Genomic DNA, 14,698 nt, shown 5'->3' on the forward strand with positions numbered 1-14,698 from the left:
TATTGTACTCATTGAAGTCAGACAACACTTACACTAGTGGAAAAAAGTCTATTTGTAACGGCTTAATCATAACGGGCATGTTGTTGCCCGTTACAATAACATCATTCGTAACGGGCGATATTAAGGTCCATTACAAAAAAAATTCAATCCGCATAAAAAATGAGTATTTGTAACGGGCGGTAAGGTGTCCGTTACAAATAAATACTTATTCGTAACGGGCACCTTTCTGTCCGTTACGAATAAATTTTTATTTGTAACGGGCAATTACTGACAGATACAAATACTAAGTTATTCGTAACGGACATTTTCTGTCCGTTACAAAAAATAAAGTCAACACGAGATTGACCAACTTATTTGTAACTGACTTAAAGCATCCGTTACGATTAAATGTTCAAAATTAACCCTAACAATTTTTCAATCCCCTTTTTTCATTTTCCCTCACTCATATTGTACTTGGCTATACTAGCTCGATCTGTTCCCCATTGAAGCGCAATCTCATCTTCTCCATCGCCGGTCCTCTGTTTCTCCGTCGCCCAGCCTTTTTAAAATAGTCATTCCCTCCAACATTCTCTCTGTCCTTGATAGATATTCCCAAATTCTTAGTTGTTAAATTGATGTTCTTAATTTGAGCTTCATTTCTGGGAATTTTCCACTTGTTGAAAAAATTATTGGGTTTTTAGTTTGATAATCAACACTCAATTGGGTTCTCAATGTCTTGAGAATTTGCAATGTACGCAGCAATTTTTTAGGGATTTCCGAAAATTTTCAAGGTTAGCTTTCTTCTAACTATTTCAATTTTACGGAGAAATTTCGTGAAATAAATTATCAATCGCTTGAATTCAGCACTTCATCTCAATTTCTTCTTTTCGATCATTTTCGCCTATTTGTGATGGTTGTTTTTATGTTAGGGTTTCTAATTTGCTCAATTGTTTACCAACAATATTACAGTAGTCTAAATTACCATATGCTTTGTTGAGTTCTCAATTTCCAAACACATTTCTACTTTCGTTTATTCCTAGGTTAGTTGTAGAATTGGGTTATATTGTTCAATTATATGCTGAAATTTTCTAATAATATCATTCAATTTTGTGTAGAAAGACTAGAAACGGTGGTGTTTGCGGCGAATTAGTGTATCACGGTATGTATTCTCCTTCTAATTTCTTATTGTGGGTTTTCCAATATTAATTTAGGGATTTTTCTGATCTATATTATTATTGTGATGTTGCTGGAAATTAATTTGAAGGTAAAAATGAACTAGCCTATTTCATTTAGTACATGCTTTGATGATTAATTGGTTAGAGAAAAATACTGCATTTGAATTCGCAATGGCGGATCAAAAGGGGTACACTAAGTTACATGCTTGTATGATTAATTGATTAGAGAGAACTACTGGATTTGCTTTTGAAACATTGATTTTTTTACCTTTCGAGTATTCAATGTTTCATTCATTTTTTAATTTCTTCAATTTTTTAATTTTTATTATCTAGTTTGTTAGACTAATAAATTATATAGTTAATATTTGGTTGAATTAGTTTAGTTTTTTCAAGTGAGTAGTTGAATTAGTTGTTAGATTAATATATTATTGTCTCCTGATCATTTTATAACTCTTTATCCGAAGAAAATCAGTTCAGTTTCAATGAAATGTTTAATCAAGAAGAAATAAGTTCTCCCTTTCTCCTTGCAAGCTCAGGTGGTCGCTTAGGCAATCTTGAGTGAAAAGCTTAAAAATCGGTCTCTTTATTGGATTTTGGCCCGTCAAACTCGTAATGCAGATGGATCGTGGGTTATAGACCCGAAGAATGCCGAAACCCAACAAATAGCCAATGCTATTGTAAGTGTTGTTCTAAGTAACCAAGTATAGTTTTTTTTCAGTTACTTGTTTATACTTTTGAGCTAATCAGTTCTGATCAGGCCTTTTCTGTTTATTGCTCATTTCCTGCGTTGTTTAATGGGAGGCCTTTTCTGATCAGTCTGATCAGGTCTTTTCTGTTTATTGCTCATTTCCTACTTCCTGCATTGTTTAATGGGCTTTGCTAAATTTGAGGCCTTTTCCAATAAGTTCTGATCAGTTACGATCAGTTCTGATCCGTTCCGATCCGTTCTGAAATTTCAGTTCTGATTAGTTCCGATCATTTCTGAAATTTCAGTTCTGATCAGTTATGAAATTTCAGTTCTGATTTCTGATCAGTTCTAAAATTTCAGTTCTGATTAGTTCTGAATAGTTCCGATCAGTTCTGAAATTTCAGTTCTGATCAGTTCCGATCAGTTCTGAAATTTCAGTTCTGATCAGTTTCGAACAGTTCCGATCAGTTCTGAAATTTCAGTTCTGATCAGTTCCGAAATTTCGGTTCTGATCAGTTCCGATCAGTTCTGAAATTTTAGTTCTGATCAATTCTGAACAGTTTCGATCAGTTCTGAAATTTCACTTCTGATTAGTTCCGATCAGTTTTGATCAGTTCAGAAATTTCAGTTCTGATCATGGTCAAAATGGAGAAGACATTTTGGGTGTCAAAATTACTAACTTGATTGAGGAGATAATGGTCAATAACCAAAAGTGAGATAATGGTATATAACCATTGATTTCAATTCATAAAAACCAAAATATAAGGTAATTAAGGATGTTATGTGTTATATTGTGTTAATTTTAACAAATACTTAAAAGATGGGAAAGGTAGAAGTCCCCTAGGCAATTTTGAAGCCTTTTTGGCTCTATACGCTCCCAAAAGTGAGATAATGGTCAATTTTCATTGATTTCAATTCACAAAAACCAAAATATAAGGAAATTAAGGATGTTATGTGTTATATTGTATTAATTTGAACAAATACATGAAAGATGGGAAAGATAGAAGTCCCTTAGGCAATTTTGAAGCCTTTTGGGCCTATACGCTCCCAAAAGTGAGTAAATAGTCACTTTTTCATTGATTTCAATTCTTAAAAACCAAAATATAAGTTAATTAAGGATGTTATGTGTTATAGTGTGTTAATTTGAACAAATACATGAAAGGTGGGAAAGATAGAAGTCCCTTGGGCAATTTTGAAGTTTTTTTGGCTCTATACGCTCCCAAAAGTGAGTAAATAGTCACTTTTCATTTGAACAAATACGTGAAAGATGGGAAAGGTAACAGTCCCTTAGGCAATTTTGAAGCCTTTTTAGCTATGTACGCTCCCAAAAGTGAGATAATGGTCAATTTTCATTGATTTTAATTCATAAAAACCAAAATATAAGGTAATTAAGGATGTTATGTGTTATATTGTGTTAATTTGAGCAAATACTTGAAAGATAGGGAAGGTAGAAGTCCCCTAGGCAATTTTAAAGCCTTTTGGCTCTATACGCTCCCAAAAGTGAGTAAATAGTCACTTTTCATTGATTTCAATTCATAAAAAACAAAATATAAGGTAATTAAGGATGTTATGTGTTATATTGTGTTAATTTGAACAAATACTTGAAAGATGGGAAAGGTAGAAGTCCCCTAGGCAATTTTGAAGCCTTTTTTGCTCTATACGCTCCCAAAAGTAAGATAATGGTCAATTTTCATTGATTTCAATTCATAAAAACCAAAATATAAGGTAATTAAGGATGTTAAGTGTTATATTGTGTTAATTTGAACAAATACATGAAAGATGGGAAAGGTAGAAGTCCCTTAGGCAATTTTGAAGCCTTTTTGGCTCTATATGCTCCCAAAACTGAGATAATGGTCAATAACCATTGATTTCAATTCATAAAAACCAAAATATAAGGTAATTAAGGATGTTATGTGTTATATTGTGTTAATTTGAACAAATACTTGAAAGATGGGAAAGGTAGAAGTCCCTTAGGCAATTTTGAAGCCTTTTTGGCTCTATACGCTCCCAAAAGTGAGATAATGGTTAATAATCATTGATTTCAATTCATAAAATCAAAATAAAAGGTAATTAAGGATGTTATGTGTTATATTGTGTAAATTTGAACAAATACTTGAAAGATGGGAAAGGTAGAAGTCCCTTAGGCAATTTTGAAGCCGTTTTAGCTATATACGCTCCCAAAAGTGAGATAATTGTTAATAATCATTGAATTCAATTCATAAAAACCAAAATATAAGGTAATTAAGGATTTTATGTGTTAATTTGAACAAATACTTGAAAGATGGGAAAGGTAGAAGTCCCCTAGGCAATTTTGAAGCCTTTTTGGCTCTATACGCTCCCAAAAGTCTGATAATGGTCAGTTTTCATTGATTTCAATTCATAAAAACCAAAATATAAGTTAATTAAGGATGTTATGTGTTATATTGCGTTAATTTGAACAAATACATGAAAGATGGGAAAGATAGAAGTCCCTTAGGCAATTTTGAAGCCTTTTGGGCTCTATACGCTCCCAAAAGTGAGTAGATAGTCACTTTTCATTGATTTCAATTCATAAAAACAAAAATATAAGGTAATTAAGGATGTCATGTGTTATATTGTGTTAATTTGAACAAATTCATGAAAGATGGGAAAGTTAGAAGTCCCTTAGGCAATTTTGAAGCCTTTTTGGCTCTATACGCTCCCAAAAGTGAGATAATGGTCAATAATCATTGATTTCAGTTCATAAAAACCAAAATGTAAGGTAATTAAGGATGTTATGTGTTATATTGTGTTAATTTGAACAAATACTTGAAATATGGGAAAGGTAAAAGTCCCCTAGGCAATTGAAGTCTTTTCGGCTCTATACGCTCCCAAAAGTGAGATAATGGTCAATTTTCATTGATTTCAATTCATAAAAAAACAAAATATAAGGAAATTAAGGATGTTATGTGTTATATTGTGTTAATTTGAACAAATACATGAAAGATGGGAAAGATAGAAGTCCCTTAGGCAATTTTGAAGCCTTTTGGGCTCTATACGCTCCCAAAAGTGAGTAAATAGTCACTTTTCATTGATTTCAATTCATAAAAACCAAAATATAAGGAAATTAAGGATGTTATGTGTTATATTGTGTTAGTTTGAACAAATACATGAAAGATGGGAAAGATAGAAGTCCCTTAGGCAATTTTGAAGCCTTTTGGGCTCTATACGCTTCCAAAAGTGAGTAAATAGTCACGCACTTTTCATTGATTTCAATTCATAAAAACCAAAATATAAGGTAATTAAGGATGTTATGTGTTATATTGTGTTAATTTGAACAAATACATGAAAGGTGGGAAAGGTAGAAGTCCCTTAGGCAATTTTGAAGCCTTTTTGGCTCTATACGCTCCCAAAAGTGAGATAATGGTCAATAATCATTGATTTCAATTCATAAAAACCAAAATATAAGGTAATTAAGGATGTTATGTGTTATATTGTGTTAATTTGAACAAATACTTGAAATATGGGAAAGGTAGAAGTCCCTTAGGCAATTTTGAAGCCTTTTTGGCTCTGTACGCTCCCAAAAGTGAGATAATGGTTAATAATCATTGATTTCAATTCATAAAAACCAAGATATAAGGTAATTAAGGATGTTATGTGTTATATTGTGTCAATTTGAATAAATACTTGAAATATGGGAAAGGTAGAAGTCCCTTAGGCAATCTTGAAGCTTTTTTGGCTCTAAACGCTCCCAAAAGTGAGTAATTGGTCACTTTTCATTGATTTCAATTCATAAAAACCAAAATATAAGGTAATTAAGGATGTTATGTTGTTATATTGTGTTAATTTGAACCAATACTTGAAACATGGGAAAGATAGAAGTCCCTTAGCGCAATTTTGAAGCCTTTTTGGCTCTATACGCTCCCAAAAGTTAGTAAATGTTTACTTTTCATTGATTTCAACTCATAAAAATCAAAATTTAAGTTTATTAAGGATGTTATGTGTTTTATTTCTATATTATGAGTTTTATTTCTATAATTTGGTCCATCATATTTATTCTAATGATTGTTTTTATTTTGTAATCTCTTTCATATGTTTTTTTTTCCAATAGGATTTTTGTCCAAGGACAGCCCCGTATGATGTTGATGAGTTGAATGTGGTTCGAGAACAGTAGGCGCAATACTTTAGAAGTAAATATTTATTGAATGCATAACTATTAGCTTAGGTAGAACAAAGTTATATTTTTAGTGTTGTTGTATATGTTGGATAAAGTTATACAAGTTTTTATTTGTAATGTGTTACTACTTCAATTTTTATATTACGTCGTATTAATTCGAAAGATTGTTCGGTATAATTGCTTATTTACAGGAACATGTTTATTATAATAGGTTTTAATTAATATATATTAATTATATATAAATACATCCTGTCGAAATTTAATAAAAATTCAATTTAATGATTATTTGTAACGAGCAGTAGAGTTGTCAGTTACAAATAACCACTTATTCGTAACGGGCATTTTTGTTGCCCGTTACAAATAAATGTTAAATTATATATTATAAAACTTTATTCGTAACGGACATTTAAAATGTCCGTTACAAATAATCACTTATTTGTAACGGGCGTTTTATGTGCCCGTTACGAATAAGGACTTATTATAATAATACAAAAAAGGATTTATTCGAACTGACATTTCAAATGTCCGTTACGAATAACCCCTTATTCGTAACTAACATTTCAAATGTCAGTTACGAATAACCCATTATTCATAACGGACATTTGAAATGTCAGTTACGAATAAGGGGTTATTCGTAACGGACATTGCCCGTTACGAATAACAATGGTCATCCGTAACGGCCGCATACGTAACGGACGTTGCTCGTTACGGATGGGCCCTTTTTGCCCGTTACGGATGGCCTTTTTTCCACTAGTGTTAATATGAACTAATAATTTCATAAGCCACTTACCGTGCGCACTTGCCAAGTTTTTCAGGGATCTTGCTCATTATATGCCATATGCACCAACGATGAATCGTGTTTGGCATGACTTCAGCTAGGGGCCTCCGCATAGCTTCCGCTTGGTCAGTCAAAATGGCACTAGGAGCTTTGTTGTTCATACAAGCTAGCCACTACTGAAATATCCACCGAAAAGTATCGCAGTCTTCATGAGAAACAAGAGCACATCCCAACAACAACGATTGCCCGTGGTGGTTCACACCAACAAAGTTCGCAAATGGGAACTCGTACTCATTTGTTAGGTATGTTGCGTCGAAGCATACCACATCCCCAAAGTCCTCATAAGCAACCCTAGTTCTTTTATCCACCCACATCACATCCTTAAGCCTCCCTTCTTCATCCAACCGTTTGGCATGGAAAAAATTTTGGTTGTCGGATTGCATTTTTCCAAAAAAACTCCATCATTGCCACCGAGTCCCCTCCAACCATCTTCAACCGCTTTGCCTTGTACACCTCATGTTGTAAGTCTTTGACGATGAGACGCATTTTGTCCACTCCTTTTCGTTTGGATGCCATGCAACCGTGTATTTGAGAAACTGGTACACCTAGCTCATAGTACTCCATCAACGTCCTCCTCAATGATGGGGTCAGGTGCTTCATGCAGTACTCCTTCACAAGCTTAGAATTTGCTGGATCAATCTGGTGATTATGCTCTAGGTGCACTGTCTTCAACACCCACAAGCCATCTTCATTCATTCTAGCATAAACACGGGCCTCACATTCACACTTTTTCGAAGTCCTCTTCATACGACGTAACTGATCCTCACATACCACCCCATCAACTAAACCACCTGAACCTCCAACACCCATTGCCTTTGCCCTCTTCTTGGCTTCCCTCCTAGCCCTCATGTCTGGTTTTCCCCAACACTCACACTTCCACGTGTTAGCTATTCTTTTTTTCTTGTTTTCCTTCTTATAATTTACACCTTGAACCCTAGACACTCCAAACCCCATCTGCTCAGCATACTCCTTATAGTAGGCTTCAACATCTGCCGAAGACGAGAAGACCATCCCTTCCTTAGGCTCTTCAACAATTACTGTCATATCATTGCTACCAACTGCCATATCGTTGCTACCAACCACAGTGTGAGTTGTCTGAATTGTATTCAAGGGGGATAAATACCCAACATTCATGTTAACATCTTCACTAACACTATCTGCAACAACTGTGTCTTCTAAACCCTCCATATCAATACCCTCCAACATATCAATACCCTCCAACATATCAATGTTACTCCTCCGGTCCTGACCTTAACTCCACTGCCCCTATCACCAACACCAACATTACTGCCCCTTATAACATCTTCACTAACACTATCTGCAAGAACTATGTCTTCTATACCCTCCATATGAATATCCTCCTAAACTTAAATCCACTCTTATAACATCAAAAACAATTCACTTTCACCCTTCAAAAGCAGAACACCAACAGAATTATGATACAAATTGAAACAATCATAACTCTCCGAACAAAGTACGACAATTCAACCAACACGTTTTGGCATCACACAAGACTATAACACAGTTTTAGAAAGTATGAATTGAATTTTTATCCATATTCAATCAGCAATTATCAGAACTTCAAACCCCATTATAACAGATCGCATTACATATCATCATTGTACAAATTAAAACAACCATAGTTTGTGTAACTGCAACCAATTTAAAAAAGTATGAAAAATCGACCAAGACAACACCAACACGTTTTTGCAGTAACAAGACAACAACACATTCTCATATTTTCCATTTTACACCCCTTTAAAACAAAATCAATCACCCATTTTCAGCCAATTTGTACCATTTCAACATAGGAATGTCAACGCATAACCCCATTACTTTCAATTATTCTGATTTCGGTCTCAATTGTGAATTCAATTTGACCAAAACCCTAGAACCAGAACAACAGATCAGAACAAAAATTAACATGAAGGGACGAAGAAGAAAGAATAGAAAACTTCACCAACCTGTTATCTTCGACGGATTTCCGACAACTTGAAGACCCAATTATGTCATCTGGGCAGGTGAGGAGAGGTTAGGAGCTCTGATAGAGTTGAGGAGAGCTGTGAGCTAATTCTGAAAGTGGTGAGAGGAGCTGAGCTAATTCTGTTATTCCGTTTTCTTGTTACGCCATTATTCAACTAATTTGACACATAAGTTGTCCCCACGAAATCCGACTCAGCATCTCAGTAAGTGAAAAACATCAAAATATTTTCAAAACTGCCATTGTGAGGAACGACCTTGTTTCTCACGATGAGCAACTGGGGCTCGCTCCTATCTACTGACAGAAAATTTCAAAGAAATGTGGATACCTTCAAAACGACACACCTTTGCTTGATCACTCCACCTCATATAGCTACTGACAGAAATCAATGAACTGTGGATACTATACCTTCAAAAGTTCAAAATCAAAACGACGACAGACCTTCGCTCCATAATGGGGTTTTTAGAAAGCAGCTTCATTACCAGCAAACTCTCTCAAGACATCTGTCAACTCCTCTGCTACCCCTAGCTTCCGGAACCAATTGACCAATAATTGTGAAGCTTCTTTACCAATAATAATGCCTTCTTTTTCTAAATGTATTATGAACTCCATAGCTGTGTTTACCTTCTCCTTTTCATAAGCAGCCAACAAAAGAGCCAATCATTTATCATTAGCAATTGGGTGGGTGATCTAATGGGGGTTGATATTGGTAAAAATGGGGAATTGGGTTTGAAGGTTTCAAGCAGTTTGGTTAATTTAGGGGCTGAATTTAATAAATTGATGATTATTGGAGAAAATAGTGAGGAGATTAATGGTGATAGTGGGATGAAGCACTTTATTTAGTGTTTGCAGTGTCATTTGGCTAAACCTGATTGTGCTTTCTAAGGTGTTAATTGGATCTCAGGGTGGTTCTTTGACTGTTGTTTATCAGTTCTTCATTCCGGGATCGAGACAGACCGATAAATCCATTAGCTTCCATTCTAGGCTTCAAGTGCTTGATCCTGGTTCTTGACTGCATAATAAAAACTCTTTCAGGTTTTGACATTTTCTGGTTCATCTGTTAGTATACTGAATTCGGAATCTGTTTTTAGTCCCTAAGACTACAAATTGTTGGATGTTGCTATTTTGATATGCATCCTGTGGAATGTGTGTGTGTTTATTCTCTTGTTTATTTTTAGACTTGAGATTACAAAATAAACAAGAAGATAGTTTAGCTCTCTTTACTAAACTAACACAAGTATCAAGCCAAGTTTTTTATTTACAAGACGACTTCACCCGACTTCATAAACTAGGCCTATTGGAAAAATCTCTATTATGCTCTCAGTTAGGTGCATGTACGCAATGATATTTTACCTCATTATGCTAATTTTGAGATACCTTATTATAGTGCCCCTCAATGCGTATTAGAATTTTCATGGAAGTTCAGTGAATATACCATCAGGAGTTATAAAAATTGTTATTCATCTAATAAAAAAAAAAATCGTTTGACTTTAGGCCCGCAAATCTTGTATTATACAATTTAATCAAACTAGTATTACATTTTTTAATTGTATTCCTAAAATGAAATTGAGAAAGTAGATAGCACGTATATTAAACAAATATGGAGTGTAAAAAATTGATATAATCATGTAGATTAATGTCCATTATTTAAAAAGCTGGCCTGCTAATAATAGCTAAATAATTAATATAAAATTGTAATTGATAATGATAGTTGAAATTGTTTATTTATGAATCAAAATCCCTTAGCTAGGCCTTTAGGCCCTATATATAATATATATGGTTGATCCAATAATCCCGCGAATTTCATTTATTCAACTCTATTACTGCTGTATCCATATAAATTGCAAATATGAGTAGGTTTTGTTTGGTGTTGATGATAGTTATGGTTATGCTAGTTACGCCCTTTACTGTACAGGCGTCAGCCTCTGACCGTGCAATTACTGCTTCCATTCCTCCTGAAACTCGTAAATCACTGTCGCGAGGAATTAAAGAATTGAATAAGGTACACTATTGGTTGAAGTCCTTGAAGAAGAGGGGGGGTTCTGCAAAGGAGGTGGTGGCTCAACGTTTAAAAGAGGCCAAGGAGGAGGCTAAACATTTGATGGAGGCCAAAGAGAGGGAGGCTCGTGGTGTAAAAGTTCCTAACAATAGGCGACGACTATTGTCAACACTCAACACTGCCTAGGGGAAACTATTGATAGGAAGGTAAAAAGAGCTTAGAATCTATGATGTATGGTTCGAATCGAATATGCTCTATCTCATTATTGTTACTACTACTACAGTACTATGAAGTATTATTATTATTATTATTGTCATTGTTGTTATTATATTGTTACCAAGTATTTATATTGTTGTTTTCTCAAAAAAAAAAAAAAAAAAGTATTTATATTGTTACTGAGTATTATTACTGTTACATTAAGCAAGTGTGCAGTACTGCAGTATGAATTCGCATCCCGCCAAATTAGAGAAATAACAGAAACCTAAAAGAACGAATTTTAAGGCCACAAGACTCGTGCGTAAATCATCAAGAGTAAATGCATGATGTCTAGAACAAATTTTAGCTTGCTATACTGAACGCAAAATTTTAACTCATTAAACAACTCTTCATTAGTATTTTCTTTTTCAGTAATAACAGACATATCTTCAATTATCGGTTCTGTCCACATATAACAAATGACAAATATAAGTTTATCTGCCAAATAAACGAATTTTTGTTAATCTGTTGGCATATCTGTAAATATATTGAAAAAACTTGGTCATTGCAACTTGATTTTATTGTTTGGTGAGAAAATTACACATTTACCCTTCAACTGATACATGAAAAGACGCATGGACCCCACAACTGGTACTTAAAAAGACGATTATACCCCCATATCTAGGAAACTAACTGGGCACAGCTCTATAACAAATTAGCAAGGAGCAGTACACCAGCAGCAATAAATTACTCAGTAAACTACCCCCTTGGTGTGGGTGGGTGGGGTGTAAGGATGAATATCTTAACCCTTCATCTGGCATTCAAAGAGGCTATTTCATTTCGGTGTGGTATGCCAGTTAACAAATATGAGAGTTCTAGAAATCATTTTAATACATCTGCAATAATAAAGTAAAAGACTAAAACTTAACCATTAAAAAAAAAATTAAAAAAAATTGCATTTTCAGACAGCTTTATAATACTGTAACAGGTCACAGAGGACCATCAACATGAATCAGTGCCATAATACTGTAATAGGTCACAGAGGACCATCAACATGCATCGGTGCCATTGATTGACAATGAATGCTGAAACTTGCTGATCTTCCAATTCCTTTCGAAGTAGCTGCAAATTTCACCTTTTAAATTTCACCTATTAAGTTGTAGTTACTCCAAGCAAAAAACATCTGCATTTGGGCCTTGCAACAGTAGAACACAGTTGGTAATGATCTTTAGTCGATAACTTGCTATACCTCCTCTCAACCTCTTCAGAGGTTCAGAGCTAGGCATTTGATGATACTCGTAACAAGAAACTGCAAGGAATGCACATATAATCAGAGAAGGTAAGCTGACAACAAATGATCAACTTGTGTGACAAGTCAGATTAGAACAACCATTATAAAAATTACCATTCTACATTCTGGTTTTCTGAATGTGATCAAAGACACTCTGGTAGTTTTTCATCACTCCACCACAATAGCTACTGGCGGGAATCAATGAAATTTGGATACCTTCAGAACATTGACACACCTTTGCTACATAATGGGGTTTTTAGAAAGTAGCTTCATTGCCAGCAAAATCTCTCAAGACATCTGCCACCTCCTCTACTACTCCTAGCTTCCGGAACCAATCAACCAATAATTGAGAAGCTTCTTTACCAACTATGATGCCTTCTTTTTCTAAATGTATCAAGAACTCCATAGCTGTGTTTACCTTGTTCTCCTTTTCATATGAAGCCAACAAAAGAGCCACACATTTATCATTAGGTTCTATACCGGCTTTTCTCATATTTTCAAACACAATGCGAGCTTTTTGACTTTGACCAGACTCAACGTAGGCATTTATGAGAAGCCCACACAGCTTCACGTCAGGACAAATGCCACCAACTTGGATTGCATCAAAAACCCTCTGTGCTCCTTCAGCATCACCTTTCATGGAGTAAGTCCTCAACAATGCCTTGTAAACTTCAGCACCTGCATAGATCTCATGCTGTTCCATTTCCTTAATTAATTCTTCTCCTTTATCTGGCATACCAGCTCTGATGTAAGCCATGATCATTGAACCATATGATCTTTTATCTAATGGCTGACGGAGAAGCTTCATTTCCTCAAATGTTTCTTGAGCCAACTTGAAGTGGCCAGCTTTACTGTACATATGTATCATGGTCGTCAATATAACCTGGTCGCAAGTCATCCCCCTTTTACTCATCATTAAGAGCACATTTTCTGCATCTTGAAGTCGGTCATTCTTGGCATACAGATGAATTAATTTGGTATAATCACGAATGTTGGCTTCAAATGATTCATCCAAAAGTGCAAGTTCAGAAATCTAGGACCAAGTAAACAGATTTCAGTTCTACATGGTAACACAAAATTATCATGCATAAGTAGTCATCGACTCACGGTTAGTCAATTGTAGTGCATTCTAGTTGCAAGTGTAATACTAGGACCTCCAGGGAAATGATTCTGATAGGTATTACATATCAATACCCTTTCTTGGACATACTAGTTTGCTATGCTATATAGTAAGAAGTTGGAGAATTAACTTAACTATGGGACTAAGTCCAAACTCAAACTCAATTAGAACATTTACAAAGTGCACATTTTCATCTTTCTAATATTCAATCTCAGTGCAGGGCTATATTTCACACAATAAGAACATCTATATAATAGTATACCTTTTCATCTTTCTATTCTTCAATCTGCCAATATAGGGGTATATTTAAGGAGTATCCCAAAACTACTAGGACACCAGGAAAACTAAATCAGTGTGAGGAACCTAATACACGATAAGACGGTTTGTCAAAGAATTAGGTGCTTGTTTAGGAGCTGGAAGTGGCAGCAACTAATCAGTAGTTCAGCACTTCAGTTATACTGGAAAGCCATAGTGTACAATCGTTGCGCAATTGCTTATGAACATCAACATTATTCAAAATGCAAATTTCCTAACAATTTACACATCCCATTACCGCAAATACTACCATCTAATGCTTACCAACCACTGCCCCGCCACACCATCATTGCTTGCAGTCTAATACAAATCAGGACAAAATATGCAGTAAATCAAGCATTTGTACAGAAACCCAGATGAATGTTTCTCCTACCAAGACAAAAACAAGGATTCATATGCTTCAAAATGGACCAACCCAATTAAATTAAACATATCCCAGATATTTTCTCACAAACAAGCAAACTAACTAAAAATTCATTCAAATTCCAAAAAACATATGATGAAAGTTATACCTCAATAAACAAAGGATGATTAATAAAGCTTAATTCCTTAAGAATTGCAAGCCAATCAGCTCTTCTGGGCTTCATAATTCTCACCCAAGCACACAATAAATCAGACAAACTACCCTTTTCAGGTGAAAAACAGATAATCTGCCGCATTAAAGCCGTACATCTTTTCTCCATTTTCTTGGGTAATCTAGAAATTGCACGTTTTTGTGATTCTGTAATTTTATCTTGCTTTATTTCAACCCATCTGAATTTCGGCAGCTCTTTTGGTTCTGGGGTTGCTACTGCGTTTTCTGAGATTTGTGAAGTGGAAATTGATGAATATAATCTGGGTGTGTGTTTAAGTGTTGTTAAACTTGTGGGTTTTTCTGGGAATTTAGTGTAATGTAGTAGAATATTATCTTTGATTGGAGTGAAAGGGTAGGAGAGCAAGTGAGAAGGAGAACAAGCCATGGGTTTTGGAAGGAATTGAATTA

At 34.8% G+C, this 14,698-nt stretch overlaps 1 protein-coding gene and 1 long non-coding RNA gene across 3 annotated transcripts; one reads left to right on the forward strand and one right to left on the reverse strand.

Annotated features, from left to right (window-relative positions):
- Positions 1-428: 428 nt before the first annotated feature.
- LOC145630522 (uncharacterized) lies at positions 429-6,148 on the forward strand. Of its 2 annotated transcripts, none has more exons than XR_014112074.1 (4): positions 429-770; positions 1,095-1,138; positions 1,686-1,831; positions 5,912-6,148. It is a non-coding gene; the product is annotated as an uncharacterized LOC145630522 (long non-coding RNA). The 2 variants fall into 2 exon arrangements; XR_014112073.1 differs by having other exon boundaries at positions 433-770; positions 1,691-1,831.
- Positions 6,149-11,805: 5,657 nt separating this feature from the next.
- Positions 11,806-14,698, reverse strand: LOC145630523 (uncharacterized). Its single transcript, XM_081682782.1, has 3 exons — positions 14,229-14,698; positions 12,396-13,314; positions 11,806-12,299 (listed from the first exon to the last, which is right to left on the reverse strand). Exons 1-2 carry the CDS (start codon positions 14,673-14,675, stop codon positions 12,538-12,540), a joined length of 1,224 nt encoding a protein of 407 aa, XP_081538908.1. The 5' UTR covers positions 14,676-14,698; the 3' UTR covers positions 11,806-12,299; positions 12,396-12,537.

Source organism: Chenopodium album, chromosome 5 (genome assembly GCF_948465745.1).
Source record: "Chenopodium album chromosome 5, dcCheAlbu1.1, whole genome shotgun sequence".
Lineage (NCBI taxonomy): Eukaryota > Viridiplantae > Streptophyta > Magnoliopsida > Caryophyllales > Amaranthaceae > Chenopodium > Chenopodium album.

What these genes read in the sequence shown, in the direction of transcription:
- LOC145630523 (XM_081682782.1), bottom strand. Translation starts at nt 14,675, where the DNA reads ATGGCTTGTTCTCCTTCTCACTTGCTCTCCTACCCTTTCACTCCAATC. An exon ending in ATCATCCTTTGTTTATTGAG is followed by an intron (nt 13,315 to 14,228) that starts GTATAACTTTCA and finishes ACTTGGTCCTAG; the next exon opens with ATTTCTGAACTTGCACTTTT.